The sequence below is a fragment of the Anoplopoma fimbria genome, chromosome 24 (assembly GCF_027596085.1).
Source record: "Anoplopoma fimbria isolate UVic2021 breed Golden Eagle Sablefish chromosome 24, Afim_UVic_2022, whole genome shotgun sequence".
NCBI lineage: Eukaryota > Metazoa > Chordata > Actinopteri > Perciformes > Anoplopomatidae > Anoplopoma > Anoplopoma fimbria.
Window position 1 is genome coordinate 8,879,899 of NC_072472.1, and position 24,935 is coordinate 8,904,833.

General features: G+C 38.3%; 1 protein-coding gene across 1 annotated transcript in view; it reads right to left on the reverse strand.

Moving 5' to 3' along the window:
- The window catches only part of LOC129113498 (gamma-aminobutyric acid receptor subunit beta-2-like), a 53,518-nt gene that overhangs the window by 7,204 nt on the left and 21,379 nt on the right, over positions 1-24,935 (reverse strand). Inside the window, exons 4-5 of the mRNA XM_054625830.1 lie at positions 19,233-19,453; positions 9,796-9,878 (exon numbers count right to left, since the gene is read on the reverse strand). Coding sequence (XP_054481805.1) covers positions 9,796-9,878; positions 19,233-19,453 — 304 coding nt within the window. The remainder of the gene's footprint in view (positions 1-9,795; positions 9,879-19,232; positions 19,454-24,935) is intronic.

Here is a 24,935-nt window from a genome sequence, read left to right on the forward strand (position 1 = left end):
CTTGTAATAGCTTCATGACCACAAATACTCGCACAGGTTTAGTTAAAGTCAGAGCATTCAAATTATAATAAAACTGTGGAACCTGAAGATGGTATTAAAAATTGTTACGATCCATATCACTTATGTAGTCTCTTCGTACAAGACTCCTCAGATTAACACAAGCCTGTATATTGCTGTTATGATAGGGCTTACATAAAACTTTGCATCTGTTCTGATTATTAAATATGGTCAGAACCTGTTTATTTATTCTCAACTCGAAAACATTGTGTATTTCTTTTATTAAATCATCATATGCTATAATGTAGGTAATACTATATGATTCAGATCAGTGATCCTGAGTTAATTTAGAGGAAGATAGAACCCAGGTTGTATGCATGTAGCCTATTAGTTTGTGTTCTGACCTATTAATAATACAATAATAATGCATAAACAAAGTTCTACGCACACATTAACATCCCAAGCGGCCACCTCAAGCCATTCCTTTGCCAACCCTGGACCAAACATTCCAAGAAACACAACTGAACTCTTTCCAAAAGTGTATCCAGTTAAAGGGAAGCAGCTTCACAACAGCTCTATCACGTGTTCAAATGCACCTGGACACCAACTTCTGAGGAACCCACAAGCAAGGCACAGGCTCGTGGGTTAAGTCAACTTTATTATGTTTTGTCCCATGAGCAACTAAATTATTAAATGCCAAGAGCAATAATGATTAAATAATCAGGCCTGGAATCCATTTTCTTCTCTAAAACCCAGTAAAATCTTTCAAGGGACAAGGGAACATTAATATTAATATGAACCACAGCTACTCGCTCTTTTGCTCTCATTTTGGTCCAATCAGTGGAGACATGGACAGCAAGGCGGCTAGTGGGCAGGAGCAATAAATGATTGAATAACATGTAGTTATAGTTGAAGACAAGTGCTGTTATAAAAAAGGCAAGAAGAAAAGTAGAACATTTTCATTAGACCATGAAACTTGGCTCTTGCATAATCCACTGCCTACTGTCTGCTCTAGTGCAGCTGACATGTCTGCTGACTTCGGGGCATAAGAGCATTGGTCTCAGAGAGAGGAGAGGAAGGAGATGAGGAAACGAGTGGAGACAGGAGACAGCTGGGGTTAGCGCACTTCTTTAGAAGACTGGCTTCCCATTAAAGATAAGCTAAAACTATATTGGACCTAATTAAAACAGAAATATGCAAAATGATGTATAAAAATGGTATATTTTCACCATGTGAATAAGTATGTATGTGCATGAATGTCTTAATGAAGTTGTTTTGAGACCTCCCTATGCCACAACAGAAGTCATCATGATACAAAAAACATTGTTATGTACACATGTACAGCAGATAAGCTTGTTTTTCAATCACAGATGGCATTATTGCTTTTCCATATTGGGATTCTTTAGGGCTACAAAGGGGTTTGAAGTGACACAGAGCTCATTTTGATAGAGGAAAGCAGTTAGATGGTGATATTTGTATATCTAGAAGCACCAGAGTGTCTCCGAGTTCTGACAGCTCATCAGGATGAGTGTATTGAAGTGTGAACTTGCTCACCTAAGAGGCAGGAAGCCAATACTTGCGATACCCTTTGCTGCATCAAGACAAACATCTGAATATTGTAGTCTTATATCATACAACTGCTAACACTTTTCAGTCCCTCCAATGTGTAGTCATTTTGGGTAACAGCAGGAGATGGCTTTAACAACAAATCTGGATTTTTTTTTTTTCAGTAACTCAACATGCAACATAATAATCTTTTATGATGCTCGCAACAGTGGTTACAACTCATGTTTGCTGCAATGGGGATTTGCATGCAAGCTAGTAAAATTTGCCTGAGCCATTATTGTTAAAGCCTATCATTATATTGCATGCGTGGAAGTTCTTTTTAGACTGGTGTGACCAGTATTCCCCGGAATACTAATGATAGTGAGATTTAGCAGCTAGAAAGTGAATTAATGTTGGATTTGCACGAGTATGTACTAAATGTGCGTGTTTGTGTGGAGGGGTGGGGGTGATGACAGGCCCTGTCTGGATGACGAATGAAAGCACAATTGACAGAACACTTTAGAGGCATCTCTCGTGCTGTTTCATTGATTAGTGCTTACAATATGGACCACACCTCCTCTTGTCTTCCTCTTCTGGTCTCTCCTTTTTCTCCACCACTCTCCTTCTCTTACTTGTTATTTTCTTTAATCGACGTTCTCCCAACCATTTTTCCGGTTGATTACACTCCTCTCCTTCACTCTTCAATTTTTCTGTCATAACTACTATTATGTGTCCAACTATCTTTCACTCTACGTTCCCTCTTCCTTTCCTTCCGCCATACCCTGTTCTGCTTAATTAATACTTGTGTGACCTATTTAGTTGCTCTGAATTATTAACGCAGAGTCCGCAGTGGCTCCTTTCATCGCCCTCACACTCTGACATCTCTTGGTCCTCTTGACGAAAGGAGAGTTTGGTGCTCACTGTGTTCAGATATACTCTCAAATTTAATGTATTTCCAAAACATTCATGTACGGTATCATCATCACCTAACATAAAAGGTAATCAATACATTCTCAAAATGTATTCCGAAGGAAATAAGTAGCCAAAGGGGGGGGATGGGAAAATGAGATGAACGTTCTATCGTCTCGGTTCCAGTAAAAAGCCTGGCAGCCTCATTTTGAACCAACTTGCAGACCATCAAGTGCTTCTCTAAGTGCAGAGCATAAAGAAATTATATTAGTCGAGATGGGATGAAATAAAGGCAGGTCAGGTCAGGGGCAGACAGAAATAACGTCATTTTGGATACATTTCTTAAGTGCTAAAATCGCGACTGAGCGGCCTCCTCTACTTGAGATTTAAAATTAAAATTTTACTCAATGGGTTCAGTCCCAGAGGATTGGCCCTAAATGATGAGAGCCCATTTTATTGATGACATGCTGGTTTTTCCTCTCGAGTCAGCACCTAGGCCGATGACAGCATATATCAATACGTATGGGGAGATTGACATTTCCTTGACAACAATCATTCTCCCTTGAGGATGAACCGTTCTGCTTTGCAAGATCTACCATTTAGATTGTAATGCGCATTCTCAGTCCTAACGGGATAGAACTTTTTCATACTAATGACCCCATGGTCTTTCCTCAGGCAATTCAGGAGAAGCAATTTAATCAAAGCATTGAAGAGCAAACTCGACAACGTACTGTTCAATCCAACATTTTTATACCATGGGGTGTTATGTGCATTCCAGCTTCTCCAGGGGCCGCTTGTTTTAATAAACAAACCTGCATATGCACACTTTCAGTAAAGAGAAGTGAATGGTTTTGTGCAAACATTTGAGTCAATGATGTGAAATGGCCCACATTTTTTGGAGTGTCCAACTACCCAATCCACTTAACTCCATTGTTTCTACATCATCGGGGCTGACTTTGCAGAATTGCATCACCTCCCTCTCATAATAAAGTTATTATGTCACAGTATTTGGCACAAATAGATCATCCTCATTCCCATTAAATGAAATTGACTGGAATGAGTGAGGGTGAGAAAAAAGAGACATGATCTGAAATACATGACAGACAAGAGAGAGTAAGTCTACTGTATATCTATTAACTATTAAACAATGAAATAAAGAAGGGAATTAGCTTATTGAGTACTTAGTGGCACGAGAGTCAAGCTCATCCCTCAGTACAAAAAAACCCCCACTATGGGTGTGACAATATGTTTTACGGTAGCACAAAGGCTTCTCTCATAGATTCCAAAGTCTGAGAGCGTTGGCAGGCCCAAAAATAAATTAAATTGTTCCCGATAGCATCAGAGGAGATAGCAATACAATACTAAAGCTATTTAACTGGGACTCTGGCATATCTCCCTGACCAAATCTGACTCCGGGCCTTTTTATCAAGCTTTTGAAATAATGTCTCCGTTGATTTGTTTTAATGGCCAAAGACGGATTTTGGAAGGAGATAAAACACTGACTTTGATATCGCTCTGGCCAAAATATAATTGGGGACAGCAACGTTTTTTGTTTTACTTCTAAATTGTGCTATTTAACATCATATCCCTGTAATAAAACTTATACATTTGTGTTTTCTAATATGTATTGACACATGTATTAGACATACATTTCAAAGGCCACACAGAGGCCCTAACAACAATCACAAAAATTGCTTTTATCTGATTTTCTTCACATTTTTAAGAATGACATTTGAGGTCACAGTGTTTACAAGCCTCGCTGGAGAACAGGCCCTTGAAAAAGGGACTTCAAACCAAATTTCTTTGCCATGAATATTGGGAATGTGGATGCTGCCCCACCTAACAAGCCTTTGGGTTTGTCCAGGAAGCACCAATGGAGTCTGGGGGGGAGTGTGTGTAAATGGTGGAACCTATGATACATAGTGTCCATTGAAAATCTTCCCCTACTCTGTCCAACCCAACCACAATCGCAGCATTTACCATGTATGGTTTGGTAAACCTGGGTTTTTCCACAGTTTCTGTATATTAATAGACAAAGATGTGTGGTTAATGTACATAGACATAGACCAGCGTGCATGAACACATAAAGACACACATGCTTGCTTGGACCCACAAAGATACTGTCACACACGGGCACGTCAAATCAAACCCCTTGAAAAAAATGCCTGCCTCTCTCTCTCTCTTCCCTGTAAGCTCAGAAGGCTACGCCTCGCTTAAATATCTCTCAGATGAATTTTTGATTCCACGCAGTTCAAAGCGACTTTAATGTTATTCCTGGTGTCCAATTAAAAAATGACTTGGAAACTTTTGCAGTACACAGCAAGCAGCAGCAGCTGACTGCGTGCCTGGACAGGGACAGAACATCTAAAGATCAGTTAAATAAATAAGCCAAGCATGCCCAAGTGTAGAAACCCATTCACAACCACAGTATCTGTGCAGTTTTTCTAAAAATGGGTTCTGATGGGCAAGGATAGCCAGAGAGAGATAAACTGTAGAAGTGGCTCTGTCCATATGATGTGGATCGCTGGTGCAGAAAATATAACTATTACTTGGTAGAAATGCTTTAATGAAATGATAGTTTCATTGTGAGTGCACAGCAACTGTGTGAAAAAACCTCTCACCCTCTCTCAGTGTATAAACACAACACACACGACAAAAAATAAACAGGGATGTCTGTTTCTGCTTGCATTGGTGACTGCAAGCTTGTCTACATTTTTGTTCTCTCTTAATGCATTTTCAAAGCACTTAGATACCTAGTTTTTCTGTCTCCTGAAGAGCCATGCAGCCGCACTTACGCTAAAGCTGCTAATCAGGGCAAAAATGCTTCCGTGTTGTATTCATTGTTTAGCAGCTTAGTGACCCTGCTCTTAGTATGATTTATTGAAAAGGTGCACAGCTGCTGTACTTGGGAAGTCAATGTTACATCTTTAACTGACGGTAGGGCTACCGCTCAACAGTGTATATACTTTACATTGTAAACTGCATCTCTGTAACATTGACCCAGAACATCAGGAGGTTTAACCTTTTTGAATAATGCGTGCAATGGTATTTCCTTGCACTCAAGTGAAACCTTGTGTGGCCTACTACGCTCGTTGAAGCCCTGGATTACACATGCATTATAGAGATGCTGAGGATGTAGTAACAAAACCGGTTGACAGGCCATGGTTTGCCAGGTTATGAACTCAACCCTTTTATTATACTGCTGGACATGAGGTTGAGGTAGTGTGGTATTCAATTTAAGACGTATTTTTATAGATATGCATGAGTTATGAGCAAGAGTTAACAAACTGTCTCAAAGCTCTGCGTGGATAAAAAAAACTTGGAATGAGAATAAAGAGAAAAACTAGAGGTATACATTGTCTTTCAGAATTGACAACCTCTTGTGTTATCGTAATCTTTGCGGTCTTATTACATTACAAAATCTCAAAACGGTCAAAATGACTGCCTTGGTAGTTCTAGTGTTGAAATGCATTCACCACATGTGTTAGCGCTCAATAATACCCACAATGCATTCTTGTGAGTTTAACACTGAATTTAAACATAACTTCTGTTTTGCTACAAGACATCTCCACATGGATAAGTTGTTCTGTAGTAAATGACTCTCTGTTAAAGTTGGTGCACTAATGAATGTGAGTGTGTGCCCATAGGTAAATTGTTATGTCAGCAGTGTATTTTACCAGAATCTACTTTTTCAATAATTTCATTCTTATATATTTTGTTAAAATAATGTAATATAATAAAGAATAACTTCAGTACGGGTTAAAATTATGATTAATGTACCTCCAAATTGATAAAAGGTAGAATCTAAATCAATTAGGCACTGGATTAATGCAACACCCATGGAGCAATCTAAGTGACCCAATTCAAACATACCCATGAGCCTGAGCAACAGCTGCATGCTGGGTATAGCTAACATGCTAAATGCAATGGTCAGGATCTTGGTGGACTTCCTCGTTTGCTTAGGAACGTTTAACCAGTGCGGTGTATGAGGCCTTTCTGCTGTTTTTGACAGTTGAGACTGCAGAGCCTTTTTTCAGCTTCAAAATTTTGAGGAGCACATAAGCTGAGTGGGTAAATCAGGACCAGAGAGGTCGAGGTGACCGATTGTATTCGGACCAGAGAGGTCGAGGTGACCGATTGTATTCGGACCAGAGCGGCTGAGTGGACCAATTACATTTACTCCCGCTGCAGTATCTATTACTTTGTTTTATAAAATTGTTGAGTTTCGTCCTCTTTTCTTGTTAATATTAGTGAAGCTACACTGAGGAAGGGGGCTGTATACTTGATAATCAGTTGTATGCATATGTGTTTTTATTAATTTAAAAGTTCTATCATATAACATCCCCCACCCCTATCTTTAAGAAAATTTAACACAGGGTGGGAATGTCCCTGGGCTATCCAGAATTAATCATTTACATCTCGCCATCCCCACCACTTTCAGAATACATTTTCTTTTCTCTCCTTCCATTATGTGGGAACCTCTTATTTGTGTCAAAAGTGCTATGAATGATGAACGTATAGTTGTTTGTGCATTACGTCCTGATGTGATTCCCGATGGTGAATAAAATGGTACAATTACAAGAGGGATTTGCAAAGTATTTGATGCTGTTTTTCTCCAGGTTAAGTGCAGCTGTACTATAGAGTGTGGCCTCAGAAGTGTACTATTGCTTGATTTGTCCTTTATTTAACAAATGATAGAACTATGTAAGTTTGGAACATTGTCACATTTGAAAATGAATTATTTTCTATTTATATTTTTTTGTGTGCGGTAACTTAATAATGATAATAGATGAATCGATTTTCTTGAGGATTGAAAACAACATCATGGTTCCATCCCTCTATGCAGAAAATACCAGCGCTGATGCAGTAATCACCATACTGAAACGGCATGTTATTGCGTGATTAAAATGGTAATCAAACCAGGGTCAGCATGAAATGTCTTGGACGTTATACACAACCTGTCAAAACTACTAATGCTCCCAAGCCAGTGTGTTTTAAACTTGAGGCCCTCCAACAACTTAAAGGAGAAGGATGTGTGCTTGGGGTTCTGATGACTAGCTGTGTTGTGAGGCACACTCATTTGTAAACAGCCAATGTCCCTCTCTGTCTCCCCCTCACTTGTCTACCATAATTCCCTGAACCATTGTTAAACAAGTAGTTCAAATGGACATTGCACAGTGTAAGGTAAGATTTGCAGTTGCAAGCCCTTCACTATCCTACCAAAGGCATACCAGTTTCCCAATTAAGTTTGATTAAGTTTGACAATACTCTCCTAATTTCCTCCTGGTCTGTGACCTCATGTCCAGCAATTGTGTTTCTAAATGTGAGAATCAGAAAATGAGGCACACAGCTGCTATGCTTTTTCCCCCTCCAGAATAGATGCAAATGTTGTTCTTCCACATATAGAAAGGGGATTTTTATATATTAAATATAATAAAAAAAATATATATAATATGTGTTAATATGCCTATTATTTGTTAATCCGTGTTGACAGTCTTAATCTGTAGGCCTCAGGAACATCCTCGGGCCTGTGATATGAGCAGGTCATTAGGGACAGTGGTCCCTAATTTTGGGTTTTGATTTGAGAAGGAGCTGTGATACCAACTATACTGTTATCACTAACGGAGAGGGGGAGGCCATGTAGCTGCCCTGAGGTCAACTTGTCAAACCTGCTGAAAAACGGGTTTAATTGGTTTGACTCCTCCTGGTTCCCTTTAACCATTTGGCCCAACAGCTCAAAAAATAATGTTTCTCATCCTATTCCACATCCCTTTCACACTGATCATCCACAGCTTGATTTCAATTCTCTCTCTGTTGGCGTTCTCTCTTAATTTTTATTGGACTATTTTTCTATTTTAACTTCCAACCATACTGTACCAATCTGAAGCCCAGATGTCCTCAATTGTTCCTATTGGAGATTGACATAATGTGTGTTTTAATTCCACATTTGATATAATCTATTTTCATTGGGATTATATCATTTGCTGCAATATGTAATGCGGTTGGTGCAGTTGCTTTATGTGCCCATCATGCACCAAGCAAAACACATCCTAGTCCATTAGCTGACTGCATTCCTGTAACCACTCTCACAGACACACAGCCGGCAGCTGCTGGACAAATGGTCTGTAACTGCGTACGTAATGTTATGTTATAGAGCTGTATGCATCCTTATCCTTGCATACAGAAACTACCAGGTTTTATTATCACAGTTCATGGAAAGCAATATATTGGTCAAAATTCTCAAAGCAGTTACCGTTTCTAAAAAGCACATTGCTGGTAGTATCAGGGCTCTGCTAAACTTCACTTTTTTACTGTGTTGTGCAATCCTGGGTAAAAAAAAAAAAGAAAAGCTTAAATCACTTCCTGCTCCTTATGCTCTATTTCCTTTTGTACACCAGCACCAGCTGTAAGCCTTCAAGCTCACATTGCACAGTTGAGTACAACGCTCTTAACTCTCTCTAGATGGAAACTCCATTAAGATGCATTTACAGTTATCCAGTTTAGTTGACTAAGCTTGAGCAAGTTTATCCTTGCAAGTAAATATAATTTTCCCGTGATGGTTAAAAAATGGTGAGGGCACCTTTTCTACCTAACCATTCACCACTGAAGGTATACTTTAATCTGTCCGGAGTATGCCAGAAACAAAAAAACTAAAACTTTTTTTTTTGCATAGGAGCAGCAGTTAGCATAGCAAGTTATATATATAAAAAAAAAAAGCTGGGCTGCAGCTTTGGAAAGCATTAAAAGCAGCACAGACAGCACATATTACACAAAATATTCTGCTGCTCCAGTGACGATAGAGGCACTCATTGAACTATGACCATTAGGTAATTTGATGAGAGCTATCTGGTTTACAACATGCTCAAATTTATGTTACCTTCCACTCATTTTTCCAAAGTCCGTGTGACACGTCAGTGTAGTTTAAAAAAAGATCTTTCTTCTTGAAACCAAATTATGTGCAATAAAAACAGCTCTATATTATCTGACATGGTAAAGTATATTTTTTATTTGCAGAAGAGCAAACTCAGCGTAGGGTATATTTAGGAAGGAAAGATGCATCTCCTTTTACCAAGGGAAATAAAGTAAATTGGATGGGAAGGATTATGTTGAAAATATTAAAATTCTGAGTAAATCCTTGCACTACAGCAGAGCATAAATTGTTTGGACCAAGTGCGGGCCCAGTCACACATGGCTCGTGACAGCTGACAGAAAAAAAGCTGAGGCCACGCCAGTGTATAAGGACACAAACACTCGGGGCAGTCCACAGATTTACAACTTGGACAAGAAACAAAATGATAAGTGACATAAGAAAATAATGAATGAATAAATTGAGGAAATACTCACAACTCTCTATCTCGAGTGTGCAGTTTTGCTCATCCAGTGGATACCTTCTCAGGTCCATCATACAAGCAGCAGTGGTAGTAATCCTGAAAACACATAACACAATTTGTTAATTTCATGGCATTGTGGATGATTTTAGTAGACCGCAAAACTGGTTGTTTGTCAGTGGGAGGAAAAAAAGGTTAGGTTTCAGTCTTCAAAGTTTATAGATATTAATGGAAAATCTAAATACCTATAATTACATCCAATTAACCATGAGCAACTACAGACTTAAAATCTTCAAAAGATCCAAACATGAATGTGGAGCCTTTGAGTGTTGGTGGGTGGTGGCAGCGTTGGTGGGAACTCCACTGGGGATTACAGGGCCAAAACTAATCCTGATGTCCCAGTTTAAGCATTGTTTGGATTATCCTGTGGGTCCTCTGACAGGCCCCACCTGAGATGTGAGTCACAGCAGGGATCAAGCTCTGTGGGACAGTGGTGGCAGCAATAGGCCAGACATAACGGGGGTAGTGTTTGTACTGTCACTAGTGCATGTTGTCATGACATATGTGGGATGAGTAGTGTTTTATAAACTGATGACATCCCAGATCCTTTACAAGTCAAAATGAATGCTTGTGTTTAATACTGCTTCTACTATATGATAACAAAAATAATAATAATAGAGATTGTTCCATTTTTATATATATATAAAAATGGAACAATATATTTTTTTATATATATATATATATATATATAAATAAATAAATAAATAAATACATTTTAAATATGATTTACATATTTATGTCTGTGATTTACAAAGATCTTTGTGACTGTAAAGTTTTGCCAGCTGTCCATCTGTCCTCTGTTGATTTGCCTGAGTGATTTATGCCTTATGAACATTTTGTTGAGTGTGAAAATGTACACGAACAAACAAGGATAAAATAGATTGTGGGAGGTTTTTGTCCAAATAGAATGAAAACAATTTTCATGTTTTATGTTCTTAAGCCCCGAATTGTTACTTGAGGAGGAAGAGTATATAGGTGCTTGCAGAATCCAATTTTGACATAAAACAAGTATTCAACTTCACTCTGTTTCAGAACTGTCAGTTATGAATTTCTGTTTAGCATTGAAGAAGTTAAGTAATTTGTTTTAGTTTTTTTTATCTATAGTAGTTATGTTTTAATTGCATCAAGAAAAACAACTCAGAAGTTGATCTCTAACTTTGAGTTTCTGTCACTTGAGCAGCAGTTAAATGAGCCAGCTCATTCAATGTCTGACATATCTATATAAATAAATTCAGCATTTTTTGACACTGAGCTGCTTCAAACATATACCGGTAAATCTTTTTGACAATGTGAACCAAAGTCAATACTACAATCTTACTAATTCTACTTGAAGTCCTACTCTAACTCATGATGCATTTTTAACCACACACATTTCCTTTACTAAATTAACTGGAAATGAATCAAAGCAGTTTAAATCTGGACTATTTGTTGGATCATTGCTCATAAATCAAATCTAGCAAGCATGGTAAGTGATGTTATAATAGCCACAAACAGTAGTGGCCAAGGATCCCCCCTATCATATGCTGTGTACTTATTCCAGCATAATAGCATTTAGCCTTCCAATCTCTATCAAAACAAATACACAGGGATGGATAATAAGGGATAATAACAGCAGCAACCACGAGTGAATAGATGTGGTCCATCAGACTTTGTGAAGGGAACATAAGGACTGTGCTGTGAGTAATAGGCTGCCATCCTTTGCCTGGCTCTGGTCTTGTGTTAGAACTTTGACTCCCACTGAGGGAGTTGCCACAGAGCAGCACAGCATGGTGGGTAATCGTCTAGGCACACCTGACAACATAGATAAATTTGTGCCAGAGGAGAGGCTCATCTTGAGTCCAATCCTTTGTGTTACACAGTAGAGATAATCACCCATGTGTCTCCATGTGCCTCTCGCTCTCTTTTGCCCTCTACTCCCTTTGCTCACTCTTTGTCCCCATTCCATTATTCAGACCATAACAGCCACTGCCATGCCATTTTTTTTTGCATCACATAATCAATTTGTTTCTCTAAAATCCAAGATAATCTAAGGATCACACAATTGCATACCGGATTATATTTTTCAGCAAACTTTTGAAATGATGATGCGGCAATACTTTCATGCTGTTGTTCTATAGAAGCATCCCATTCTGTCTGTAAATCATTTGTGTCTGTGTACAAGCAACCAAGCTCACCGCAAACAACATATAACAAACAGTTGGACCATATAATATTGGTCATATAAAGGCTTATAAAAACATGTTTGGGTTGTTTGTTGAAAGGGCTTATGGTTTTAACGGTATAAAGCGTATAACTTCAGCAACCTCATGGACCTTGTCCTACAGTCACAGAGGTTTCTTTTACGTTTTTTTTTTTTTTTTTTTTTTTTTCTGTTTAGATATGTTTTGCTGGCCAACAATCTATTTTTATGTTTTTGTAGGATGAATTGTGGCTCCATGAATATCGACATGAAGGCAAGGCAAAAGATACCACAGGAGTTAAATGATGAAAAGAGATGAGATGGGAGACAATTTGACGATAGAGGATGTCAGGTGATTAAGTGAGGGAACTATCATAACTGTGCCTTTTAATAGCATTAAATAAGTTCAAAGGAAAGATTTCTAGCATTTACATGCTGTTTAATAATACACACCTCAGGAGTGTCCACCACCCACAGTGAGATAGGGAGGTTGTTTGAGCCTAAGGGGTTTAGATGGATTCTTCTTTTCTTTCTGTCTTGACCCCTGTCTTTGTAACAATTTGTTTCTCTCTGAAGGATTTGCTGCTGGTGATGGGGCACTACGGCTTCCAAGTGTTTAACCAAGGAGTAAATTGCCGGTTACTTTCTGGCAACTTTCTGATCTCTGTGTCAAGATGGAGTCAACGGTGTAGAACTGAGAGCAAGAGCCTCTGGCAGGGTCTTCAAAAAGAAAGTGTGGGGAAAGGTTAAGGTTATGCATGTTTGAGTGGGGTTATGTGTGTGCATTTGTGAGCATGTCTGTTATGTAGCTGTCACTCTGGATGTGTTTATGTGTTCCTGATTGTGTTTGCATCTGTCTCGCTCTCCATTTACCCTCACATACTTTCTGGCTTGACCCATCCTTTAAATGATGCACAGCCACATTTCCTCACTCTGTCTTAATACTTGGTTGCCTGGCTGCTGCCTGAGGACACGGCCATCCGCATCGACTGAGCCCCATATGTTGCATCACCTGCAGTGACCCTCCATATTTACCCGATTTAGCTCGGAGGCTCTGATCCTGGATGGATCAAACTTGTGAGGTAGAATCAGGGACAAGTAGCCTTGAGGGTTTCCAGCAGTCATTGGGATTCAGCCCAAGCAAATGTGTTGAGTGTTTATCACATACTCGGAACAGATATGCTAAGTGGAAAGTAATTAAATATTTAAACACAAGTTCTGTACATAAGATAAGATAAGATAAGATAATCCTTTATTAGTCCCGCAGCGGGGAAATTTGCAGGCTTACAGCAGCATAGAGTTAAAGTGCACACAAGAGACATAGTAAAGAAAGACAAGATAAAAAAAAAAAAAAAAAGTATTATAAATAAGCAATAAAAACAGTAGAAAAACACAATAACTGAAATATAATATTTACAGACAGAAAAAAAAACTATTTTAACTATTATTGCACAGTGTTTTTATTGTCATGTGTCATGTGGTCTGCTGGGAGCAGAGCTGGTTGTGCAGCCTGACAGCAGCATAAGACATACATGACATACATAAGACTAAGTCCACTTTTTAAAATTAATTTCAGTATTTAATATCCATTGATTCTTGTCCCAATCTCATTGCAACAGTTATGATTTGACTCTTCCAGAAAAAATCAAATAAAGTTATTTGACAGTAATATTTTCTAGTTTTTTTAGTTCAGATATTACATACAAATCATAGGTTAACTTTATAACAAGTCTCTGTCATGACAGCCTAAACCCAGCACACATTCCCTAGTAGTTCCCAAAGACTTGCACTTATAATGTTTACATTCTGGTAGAGTCTTGCTTACTTTCATAAAGAATCTGAATACCTCCCTTCCATTGCCTGCAGATTTTTATAATATTAATTCAGAGACACGAAATGTGTCTTGTGCCAGAGCTGCATTATTTGATAATGACAGCATTTAGAGAGCACTCATCCCCCATAGCCAGCTGCTCCCCACCTACAGCCTACCAAGAAAACATAGGGAGTAGAATGCCCACAGAACCAAATCACTTGGATGCTGTAACATTAATATTCAGCAAAATGTATTGTTGGAAGGCATACTATTCTGTTTGGCATTTCCTGTGAATGTTAATTCACCCATATATTATCATATTAATTGTTAAAATCAAATAGTTATTGTGTATGCCAAATTCTCACCCTATTGTCAGAAAAGCTCATTGTTTAACCCTGATAAAGAACAAAGGTAAGACCCTCCTTTAGACGTGTCATATTAGTTGTACCCTTCCAGAAAAATACGGAGAGACACTTTTGTTGCTTGACATGATTAGCTTTCGCTATGGTATTGTACTTCCTGAAGTCAATTTCTTCTATTTGCTGTTCATCCAGGTTAATGGATTTAGATACATTTTGGGGTGTTACAAGTTGTGTGGGAAAAGAACAATAGCCAACAGATATGTAAAAAAACATTTTCCACCACAATGAAGTGTGTGTGTGTGTGTGTGTGTGTGTGTGTGTGTGTGTGTGTGTGTGTGTGTGTGTGTGTGTGTGTGTGTGTGTGTGTGTGTGTGTGTGTGTGTGTGTGTGTGTGTGTGTGTGTGTGTGTGTGTGTGTGTGTGTGTGTGTGTGTGTGTGTGTGTGTGTGTGTCCCATAATTAGGTGTGTGTGTGTGTCCCATAATTAGGCCCCTCAAGGAAGGAAAATTAGTGTGTGTGTGTCTCCATGAATATCCATCAGTTGTTAGTACACTCTCTCTATGTGGCTTTATCTAGATTCTCTTCAACAATGCATCTCACTTTTTGTGTTTACTGATGATGTGGCCACTATTTCCTTGTTAAAGTGTGATATAGTATTTATGTGGCAAATACAAATTTAACCGTGATGCACAGTTTACAATGAGCACCAATATAAGCCACAGGTCAGGAAAAAGTGCAAAACCTTGCAACTTTAAAATTTTATCATAAAAAAGTAATTACATCCTTTAGAGTCTGATCATTAAAACAAATCCCACAAATATTCAGATACTTGTTTTCTTTAAGATGTCAATCAATATTCAGTAAGTCTACTCCATGAAGGAACATTGTGTGCTACAAATTATCATCATATAGTTTATGTTAAACTTCTACAGAAAGCGGAAGGTAATTTTCACATAGCCGTATTATACAAGCTTTACAAATAACGTAATGCTTGTTGTCACATTGAACATTGTTTTTTAAACTTGCTTTCTAAGAGCACTCAGCACTTGTGTTTGCAGTGTTACATTCTGTAACTATTTCTTGAAAAATAACAGTTTGTCCATCCACCCACGTGCAGCATCTTTGCTGGTTAGCTGGCAACCTCACGATGACAAATGGGACTCTGGGAAGTCAAAATGCCTGGCTGTTGACTGCCTAGAAATAGTTCCAGTAAGTAACCCTTTGTAAAACCATGACATATTGCTTTTAAATTCGCTTTATTTTATTTTTTTACATCTGTTTCTTTATATTCCTTTTTGCGTACAGACTAATTAAACAAGACACAATGTGTTTATTTGGGAGCCTAATACATGTTTGTTATTTTGAACTTTGGAGACAGCCATTCTAGCTCTTTACCGTGCTTTTTTATGTGGAGCTAAGCTTATACTGTCTATAAATCTAATACATGTTGAGAACAAAACACCAACTTTGTCCTAGATTTATGATACTGAATACATCTATAAATCAATTCACATATTGTTATTAACATTTGTATCTTTATATATTAATTTTAATTTGCATTACCCCTATAATTATTCATATTTAATTTTCTATGGTGTATGGATTTACTACTGCCTTCTGGAATAACCCAATTTTCATCTCACTGATGTTCAAAGTTTCATGAAGTCTTATCTTATTTATTGGCAAAACAAATATATAACCACATTATTTGTATTAGGCTTTCAGTGGACAGCAATATGCTGTGTCTGCATATGCTCCATGGATTTGTGGCCACTCACCGACATGTGCAAGATCCCATGACCCAATTTAGGATTTGTAAAAATCTGGTCATCCTACTTACATGATACTGAGTGTCAAGGGTGATGGATTTCTTCTCCCTATTTCAATCTAATCCCGCTTCATCCAAATTAATATTTGCACTGACTTTTCATCACTTCTGCAGTGCATGGGAAATGTGCAAACCCATATTCCAAGTTATTATGGATTTTTCATTTGCATATTGGATTCAATGGTTGTTTTGATACTGTATGTTATCCAATTTAAGTAAAATGCCCCGACACAAGGATGAGTTCTACTATTTCAGTGCTATTTCAGCATAATCTGACCCTCACAATCTGCTGGTACCTCTCTAGCTTTTTTCTAGCAATGAACACATATGCTTTGATCTCAGAGGGAAGCACCATTCTTATGAAATGAATAGCAGAAGTTGCCTTAGTATTAAATGTCATTAACGTCCTAGGGAAATGACAGTATTTGAGGTACAGTATGTCCAGGATGTCACTGATTTTATTTTGAAAATGTCTTTATTCCCCTACTGCATCAAATAACTTAAACACCCATCAGGCAGTTTGCTTGATGCTGTTTTTCCTGTGTGTATGAATCGGTTGTGTAATGCTTTGCCTTTTTAAACAATCAAGTGTCTGCTAAAAATTTTAAACAAAGCTATGATCCAGGAGAAATAGTTATGGCAGTTTACCAATTGTAAATTTGACAGCAGGATTTGTTTTGATTTAATCTGAGGGCAATAAATGTATCAGATATTCTTAAAAAATAATTCTTAAAAATGGATATGATTCTAATTCACTTTGCACTCGTGAATGCGCTGCCATAATTGGACACTGCGCTAAAGTGAAGGCCCCAAACCCAGTGCAATATTACACTAAAGGACCTACTTATTGGGCCTTTGTTTGGCAGAAAAGTCCTTAAGTGGGTAAATTCAAGAATATATTCAGTATCACTCTGACAGTTTTTTTCTTTCTTTAACTCAAGGCCATAAGCACTTGTTCCATATAAAGTAAAATGTGACTGATTGTTGTTTGTAGAGATCAGGAAGTTGCTGGCCGTAGGATTTTGTGCTGCACTTATTTTCTTTTTGTCATACTCATCTCTTTCTTTATCTAATGCTTTTCTCCATCTCTGAAGATAATATGACTGATCTATTTCTTCTCCTCCCCTTCCCCTCTGCTCTTGCTGTAGCTACAACACTCGCCATATCTAGAAACTCTTTACCCTTTTGTTGCTTTTCAAGTGTTCACAATCAGAAACAGCTGGACTTTAACACATCACTTCCATCTATCATTGTCAGAGATGTTGTTTTGGTTGACATTAAAGTAGTAAAACCCTCTCTCATCCTCATATATATATATATTTAACTTCACTCTCCCACAGCAGTGCCAATGTGCTGCCATGATGGCCATTAAGATGTTATGGTTTTCAATAACTTTTTATAGTTTGGGCATCAGAGGCCTATTTGCAAAATGAACTGATGAGACATCAGTGAGGTGTGAGAAGTGCACTGTAATCATGTTAACTTTGAGAGGTTGAAACTCAGTGGAATGGGTCAATCAATTTATATTGTACTATTGGGGTTTTGTTTCTGGCAACTGGAAAACAGATGGGATGTGTCATTAACATATCAAACATGCGAAAGTTTCAGCTTGGGGCAATATTAAAAATTGTTTCTGAAGTGGCCTCCGAGAGGAATTTTTACAAAGAAATGATCAAACCTGATGTTTTGTTAAAGTAGTATCCAACAAACACACACTCTTTGTCTGAGAAAGTCATTCATTCCACTATGTTTGAGTAGATTGTAAAAAAATAAAACCAATTGATCTTCAATTGTTCTCTGGTAGGAGACATGACTAAGATAACTGGATGTTTAAATCATTTGACAAGATTTCAATCACAGTCCAACTAAAATCTTAATAAGGGATCCAGTTTTGCCATCAAACAAAATATCAGTGGTCAATTCAATGTTAATAGCATTTTTATAATTGAAAGGAGGAAAAGAGGTCTATAAGGAAATATCCCAAAAGTTAATTTTCCTCTCAACCTCTGGAGGGACATGTCGGTGCATGTGATTGAGCAATGACAGGGGAACGGCGGAGACAAAGTAAACAAACTTGTGCTGGAAGCTGTATTACTCACAAAACCAAGGCCAGACAGTGTTTTGTTATCAGTGATACTGAGGAGCAAGGATCTGCAAACTGACAATTTATAGTAGCAGTTCACTGTTTCCTGGTGGATGTTGGTTTGGTCCTTATTTCAGCGAGCAATGCTGCAGCACAAGACGTATGTTTGTAAGATAGCTAATGAGAGTTGTTTAAAGCCTATGGCCCTTGTGTAGCAGGCTGCTGTGTGGCTGGTAGACAGTTTGACCACCTGCCTATGATTAAACGATGATGTTACTTCTTTATCCAAATAAACTGTTTCAAATGTGTGAATTGGATTGATTGTAAAATATAAGTTATCCATCTGGTAATCTGGAAAAGTCAAGCATTCCTACTTTTTCATTGTATAGATAGAGGACATAATCATGAAGGACATAATCATAAAGCCATAAAATATAGCCTAACTTTCTTTCTGTCAGATTCTAATTACTTTTTCTGATGATAACAGATACAATTTAATTTACAGAGCAAATATATATATATATATATATATATATATATATAAAGTTTGACTACATATATAAAGTCAAACTTTATATATGCTTTATCTATACTTTTGGTGTCGATGTAAATTATGCAGATACTTGGTAAAAGTGTTTAGTGTTACAGAAGCCTTTAGTTGGTGATGTGCACATGTCCGGTAAATGAGGATACAAGTAGGTCACTACATCATCATTTTAATTTCGACCGGGGGCAATATTGCACCTCACGTCAGTAGTTTTCTTCATCTGGCTCTAATGAGCTAATTACTGACTGAGACTGATGCAGCAATCATTGACACATTCTAGAGTTAAAGGTGGTAGAAGTTTGTTTTTGTTTGGTGTTGTTTTTTTCTCCGAGTTGTTTAATAAAAAATAAAAAAATTAGAAAGTACATTGACAAAAGATTCAAATTTGAAGTGAAAATTACTATTTACCATTACTGCAATTTTTTACATCATAGTGTATCATTTTATTATTTTATCTGGTGCAATATTCATCCAGCTTGTGGGAGATATTATGTCTTTTTGTGTTTATTTCCAAAGGTAAACATCTAACACCTTGTTCTTGTTGTGTAGTCAAAAATTGTATTCTTAGAGATTAAATCTCACCTTAGGCCGTACAGTACGGTTCCGTCCGGGTGCAGTCGGATCATTCTATTTTTCACTGTGACACCGTGGACAAACGATTTTTTGTCATTGAGGAAGTAGGTGTCGGGGACCCAGAGCTGGTCAGCCACCCGGTTATCTAAGGTCAGGTTGAGAGGGATCTCGGAGTAGGACAGCCGTTTGTCTCGCCAGGCCTGCTGAAAGTACATCGTCAGTGTGTAGTCCTGAAAGTGCAAAGAGAGAGGGAGCAAAAGAGGACAGGGGGGGGGAGGGAGGGGGAGGAAAGATACATAAAATTAGAGTGGAAGGAGACAGATGAATTGGGGAGGAAATGGAGAGCAAAGAGAGAGAAGACTTGGTTATTCCACGAAGTGTTCATTTTACACAGCTGCTCTGTACTACAAACACTCCGATTGGACCAGACTAGGTTTCAATATTGGATGAAGTTCACTTAAACGCAAATGTAACACTAGGAGTACAGGCCAAAGAAACTCTCAGTGAAAGGCAATGAGGAATTCCTTTTTTTCATAGAAACATGAGTTTTAGACAGACAGTGTTTACGTGTCAGAGAGGGGAAGAGAGACGGGGAGACGGATGGTTTTGGTTTTCGCGTGTGTGTGTGTGTGTGGTGTGGGAAAGAGAGAGAGAGTTTGGGTCTGTAAATATCTGATAAAAATATGTATTGGGCTTGCTTGTTTTATTTATTGTTTGACATTGTGTGGAAGTGATGCACATAGCGAACCGTTCTCACTCACAACGTTTCAAATAACGCATCTTGGTCAGTGTTTAGCGCTTGTATACAAGGCTCAGTATAAAATGAGGATAGTCCGGACCGTCCGGAGGGGTGGTGGTGGTGGTGGAAGGGTCTAACAAATACACTTTGTCCAGGAGACGGCTGTTAGAAAACGTGACTTGTTTGTCACTCGCTAGTCACGTAAGTTGTTTGTTAGGCCTCCCTCATGTGAGTCATTAGTCAGTGAAGTAAACGTCAACCATGCTATAACCATGTTGTTTGACCCATTGTGTGAGAATGTGTAGGTCTGAGTCTGTTAAAATATGACGAACCAACTAAAATAGCCCCCAAGCAACCTCAAAAATCTGTTTAAATTATCTCCTATATGCTCTATTTGCTTCGACAGATGTTGTCTTTCTGGGATTAAGTATTGCCTGTGAAATGAGCTCACTATGTTGTACTTGCATAACATTTTCTTCTGCTTTTCCTCCAACAATCCGAATGGTAGACCATCCTCTTGCATCACATAACAAGTCAAGCAAAGACGGCACATGTTTGTTTTACATAGAAGAGTCAGACATCAAAGTGTGTTGGGCATAAAAGTTTGCCTTCATCATGTGTGTTTAAAGTATGAAGAACGAAGACCATCTGTGTGTGTTACTGAGGCAAGCTTGTGTGGATTTATTTTATTTGGACACTTGTAGGTTAGAGTTACCACTAGTAGTGCTATAGAGCAATGTTTTTTGTGTTTTTCTGTGGTATTTGTACCTAATGCTTTACAACATACATGCATATGCCTACGGGTAATGCAATACACATTCCTGTTACGGTTTTGTGCCGTTTGCTGATCAGCAGTTTGTGTTTGTGATCCAGCAAAGAAATAGAGAAAAGGAAGAAGGCTAAATAGCAAATATTTATGTAAACGATGCAGGTTTCAAAATTTAAAAGAAAAATCAGCTTGGTAAATGTTTTATGAGGATGTTAATCCACCGTTTGGACCTCAAGAATGCATCAGAAACAGAAATGTTGTATTGCCAAGTAGGTTTGCACATACACCCCTACAAAGCATCATGGTGAGAAAAACACAGAATTTTAACCTTTTTTTTTTGTACAAAAAAACCTCCCAATGTATAGACCAGTAGATTTACTGTACTTTAAATATCCAAATTCAAAGCATTCAGAGAGATGATTGTTCTAAATTTCAGGCCGTTGGGACTATACAATGATACATTGTGGCTTGTTATGATGACACACACTAAATTCCTGAAACACATACAAGAGGTTAATAATTCCTAAACAAAGAGAGGAAGTTTGAAAACTTGCAGTTAAGTTCCATGACGCTAAATCTAGGACGCGCTAAAACAGTCAAGCCAGCAGTCAGGTGCTCATGTATCTCACTGAAGTACGAAGCCTACCAATCATCCATGAAAAAACTGAAGTGAATTAAAATTGCTGTCTCAGGGAACTTTTTGTCATGACTGGCACATCCACTTCCTGGCAAAGAGGCTGAACATGCATTTTTGAATATGCCCGTCGGCTACAGATCTGACATCCGACAGCACCTTGGGAACTGGAGGCTTGGATATTGACTGGGTGGAGTCTGAAAAACAAGGGCAGCTCTTCTCAGTGAAGCCCTTGTTTGACAAATAGCTTTTGTTATGTTGCTATTTGTACCTTATTTGGCTTGGGGAGCTGAAAACCACGAGAGGGAAAAATTCAAAAGACATAAAAAGTCTGGCGCCAATTCTGGCGTTCAACAGACTGATTTCATAAATCCCGGCTGAAAAACTGTAATGGGATTGATGGGACATTCATTTTTTTTTTCATGAGTGAAAGAAATTCTGAAATTCCTCATCTAATTCTAAGTCATGAAAAAAATAATTAGAAATGATATGACGAGGCTTAATGAGATGTTCGATGATTGCCACCAAAAAGGCATTTTCTCTGTAAAAACATGGAAATAGCAGAATAATCTTGTATTTGTCTTCCTTATAGACTATATAACTTTTGAGGTCTAATATCTGGGTTGCTTTACACATGCACCAAAGGATCCTTGGCTGCACGTGCTGCTCTCGCAACACTTCCATCGCTGTTCGGTGGTTATGTAACAGATCACACTCTTTCTGGATTGCTGTGTACTGCAGCTCATGTGGCAGAAGAAATGCTTGTTGCCATGTAGTCCTCCCTAACTACCATCGCTGCATTCATCAATACGCAGCATCAAGCAGGCGCGTCTACTGTGATGTATGAAACATCAGAGAGGCTTCTCTACATTTCTTTCTTGTGGGCACGCTCTCGCATGTACACACAGTGTCTCATCCTGTTTTGTTTGTATTATCAGTTAGTTAAGTTAAGTTTTTAGTTGCTCAATTAGTTGTTTGGTCTTTAAAATGTCAAAAAAATATGAAAAATGTTTATCAGTATCTCCCAAAGCTCAAAATGACGTCCATAAATGTCTTGTTTTGTCCAAAACTCAAAAGTGTTCAGTTTACTATTGTAGAAGAGTAAATAAACCAGAAAATATTCACATTTAAGAAGCTGGAATCAGAGAATTTACTTTTTTTCTTGAAAAATTACTCTCATCCATTAACTTATTAGTCTAATAGATTTATAAATAATCGCTGCAGCTCTACTTGTTAAAATGTGGACATTGAAAATGCTATCTTCCAGGATTTTAATATAATATAGAAGCAAACAAATGCAGCTGTGATTGTCGCCTGCCACTGTGGATGCAATATGTAATATTGCAATATGTCCTATGCAATATATTAAGAGCAGGGATTAGATAACAAGAGTCATGATCTTGTATATTACATCACTTGCCAGCCCCAGCACTCATAATATGCATCATTTGAAAAAAGCCATCAGCCATTCAGGCATACGCACCGCCCTCCTCACCACAGTGTCCACGTTTTAGATTGGAAGTACCCTTAAGTAGCCGTGAGATGTTTGATAAAAAGCTGACTGCCAGGATGGAATAAGAAGGTAGGCTACTTTGCGGCGTGGAGCGTAATTATTAAAGAGTGAATTATTCCATTGTCATCCCTGAGAGCCTGTTATTGCAGGCCTATATACTTGAGGAAGTTGTGGTTTGCTTTGCGGGACTAGCTCTTTGGAGTGCCACTGTGGCTAGTTTACAGTGAACATAAAGCTGTTGTCAAAGACAGCTATAGTGTGCCCCTCTCTTTCTCCCACTGTAGGAGGAGGAGGTTGTAAATCACCAGAATAACTGCAGCGGCTGTGTGCATGTAAGTGCAAGGGAGGCTGTCATAACAACAGTCATAATGAGCATCAGTACATAAACTGTGTTGGAGAGAGGGAGAGAATGGGAAAGATAAAGGAAAGGAGACAGAGTGATGCAAGAAGAATGATGTTGGATTTATGAGTGCAGGATATGCTGTGCTGCCAAGCTGCCAAGGAAAGGACATTACAAAGTGATCATTATATTCTCTCACTCTAAACCGTTGCAGAATGCGAGAGTCCATTATTACTAATAACTAATGTTCAGTTCCACAGCACGCCTCCTCCTGTGTGCTGTTTCCTAATTTCTCACATTTTTTGCTTAAATACATTTCGAACAGATCCTGTTAAACACACAAGCTATTTAATATAAGCCATTCAGTCAATTAATCAATCTGTCAGTGATTGCTTTTGTTCATATTTCCTGTTATTGTCTATTCAATCCAAAAATATAATTTATAGAACTGAAAATGACATTTGTTGACGATATAAATGTACAGTACTGTTCTGGGAAAAAAAAAGAATCCAAACCTTCAAATGAGGTCTAAAGTTCTATCCTTTATGTAAAACACCTGCATCTTTAATAGAGCTGCTCTGATCACATGACACATTAGCTACAGCTACATCATCATCAAACGCCTGCAAGGGTGCGCTCCACTGCTGGGGGAGAATCTGGCGCTGTTAGATCATCTGACTCCGCTCACCTGGCCCACTGACGGCATATGCTGAAGACTCAGAGAGGCTGTTTCATCAGCGCTCTGCAGTAGCTCAGACCTATCTGAGCGAGTGAGAGGCAATTGAAGCAGCCTACAATGATTTGCCAACACACATTGATATTATGACCTCGACATCTCGAGTCATCTTACCCCAAGCTACAAACGGGTAAAAAGCCTCAATTCGTCATAAGGACCAAGGTCTCTTCTGATATGAAAGCAGTTGAGGTTAGCAGCCAAGGATCCTTTGGTGCATGTGTAAAGCAACCCAGATATTAGACCTCAAAAGTTATATAGTCTATAAGGAAGACAAATACAAGGTTATTCTGCTATTTCCATGTTTTTACAGAGAAAATGCCTTTTTGGTGGCAATCATCGAACATCTCATTAAGCCTTGTCATATCATTTCTAATAATTTTTTTCATGACTTAGAATTAGATGAGGAATTTCAGAATTTCTTTCACTCATGAAAAAAAATGAATGTCCCATCAATTGCACAAGATGAGCAAACCTAACAGCTGTAAGAATCACCACGAGATATTGTTGTGGTAACCTGATTCATAATCAGTCAAGAAAACAGCTTCAGCAAATAACTGGTGAGCTGGTGAGTGGCGAATTTCAACTTGTGGACAGCAAATGACAGATGTATGATATATGATGAGATGGTTGACTTTTAAGGTGCTCTATAATGTGAATGGTGGGAACTGCCAATCTGTGTGGCACTGATGACCTCATGTTCTACCATGGAGGTCTGTTTTTTTTTAATAGAACACATAATCCGTGACAAGGCCCATCCTACACGCTCTATAGCCCCATCCAGATGATGTCTGCAAACTTGCAAAGTTTGTGTTTCAATACCGAAAGGGCACATTTTACTGCCAGAGTCACTGTGGGGGCAGATTTCTCAGACAGAGGCAATGATTCCAGACAATGCTATATATACAATACAATGCTTGGTCAGTCAGTTCTTCATGCAGCAAAATTGGGCAAAATATGACATTTCTTGACATGGATATTCAT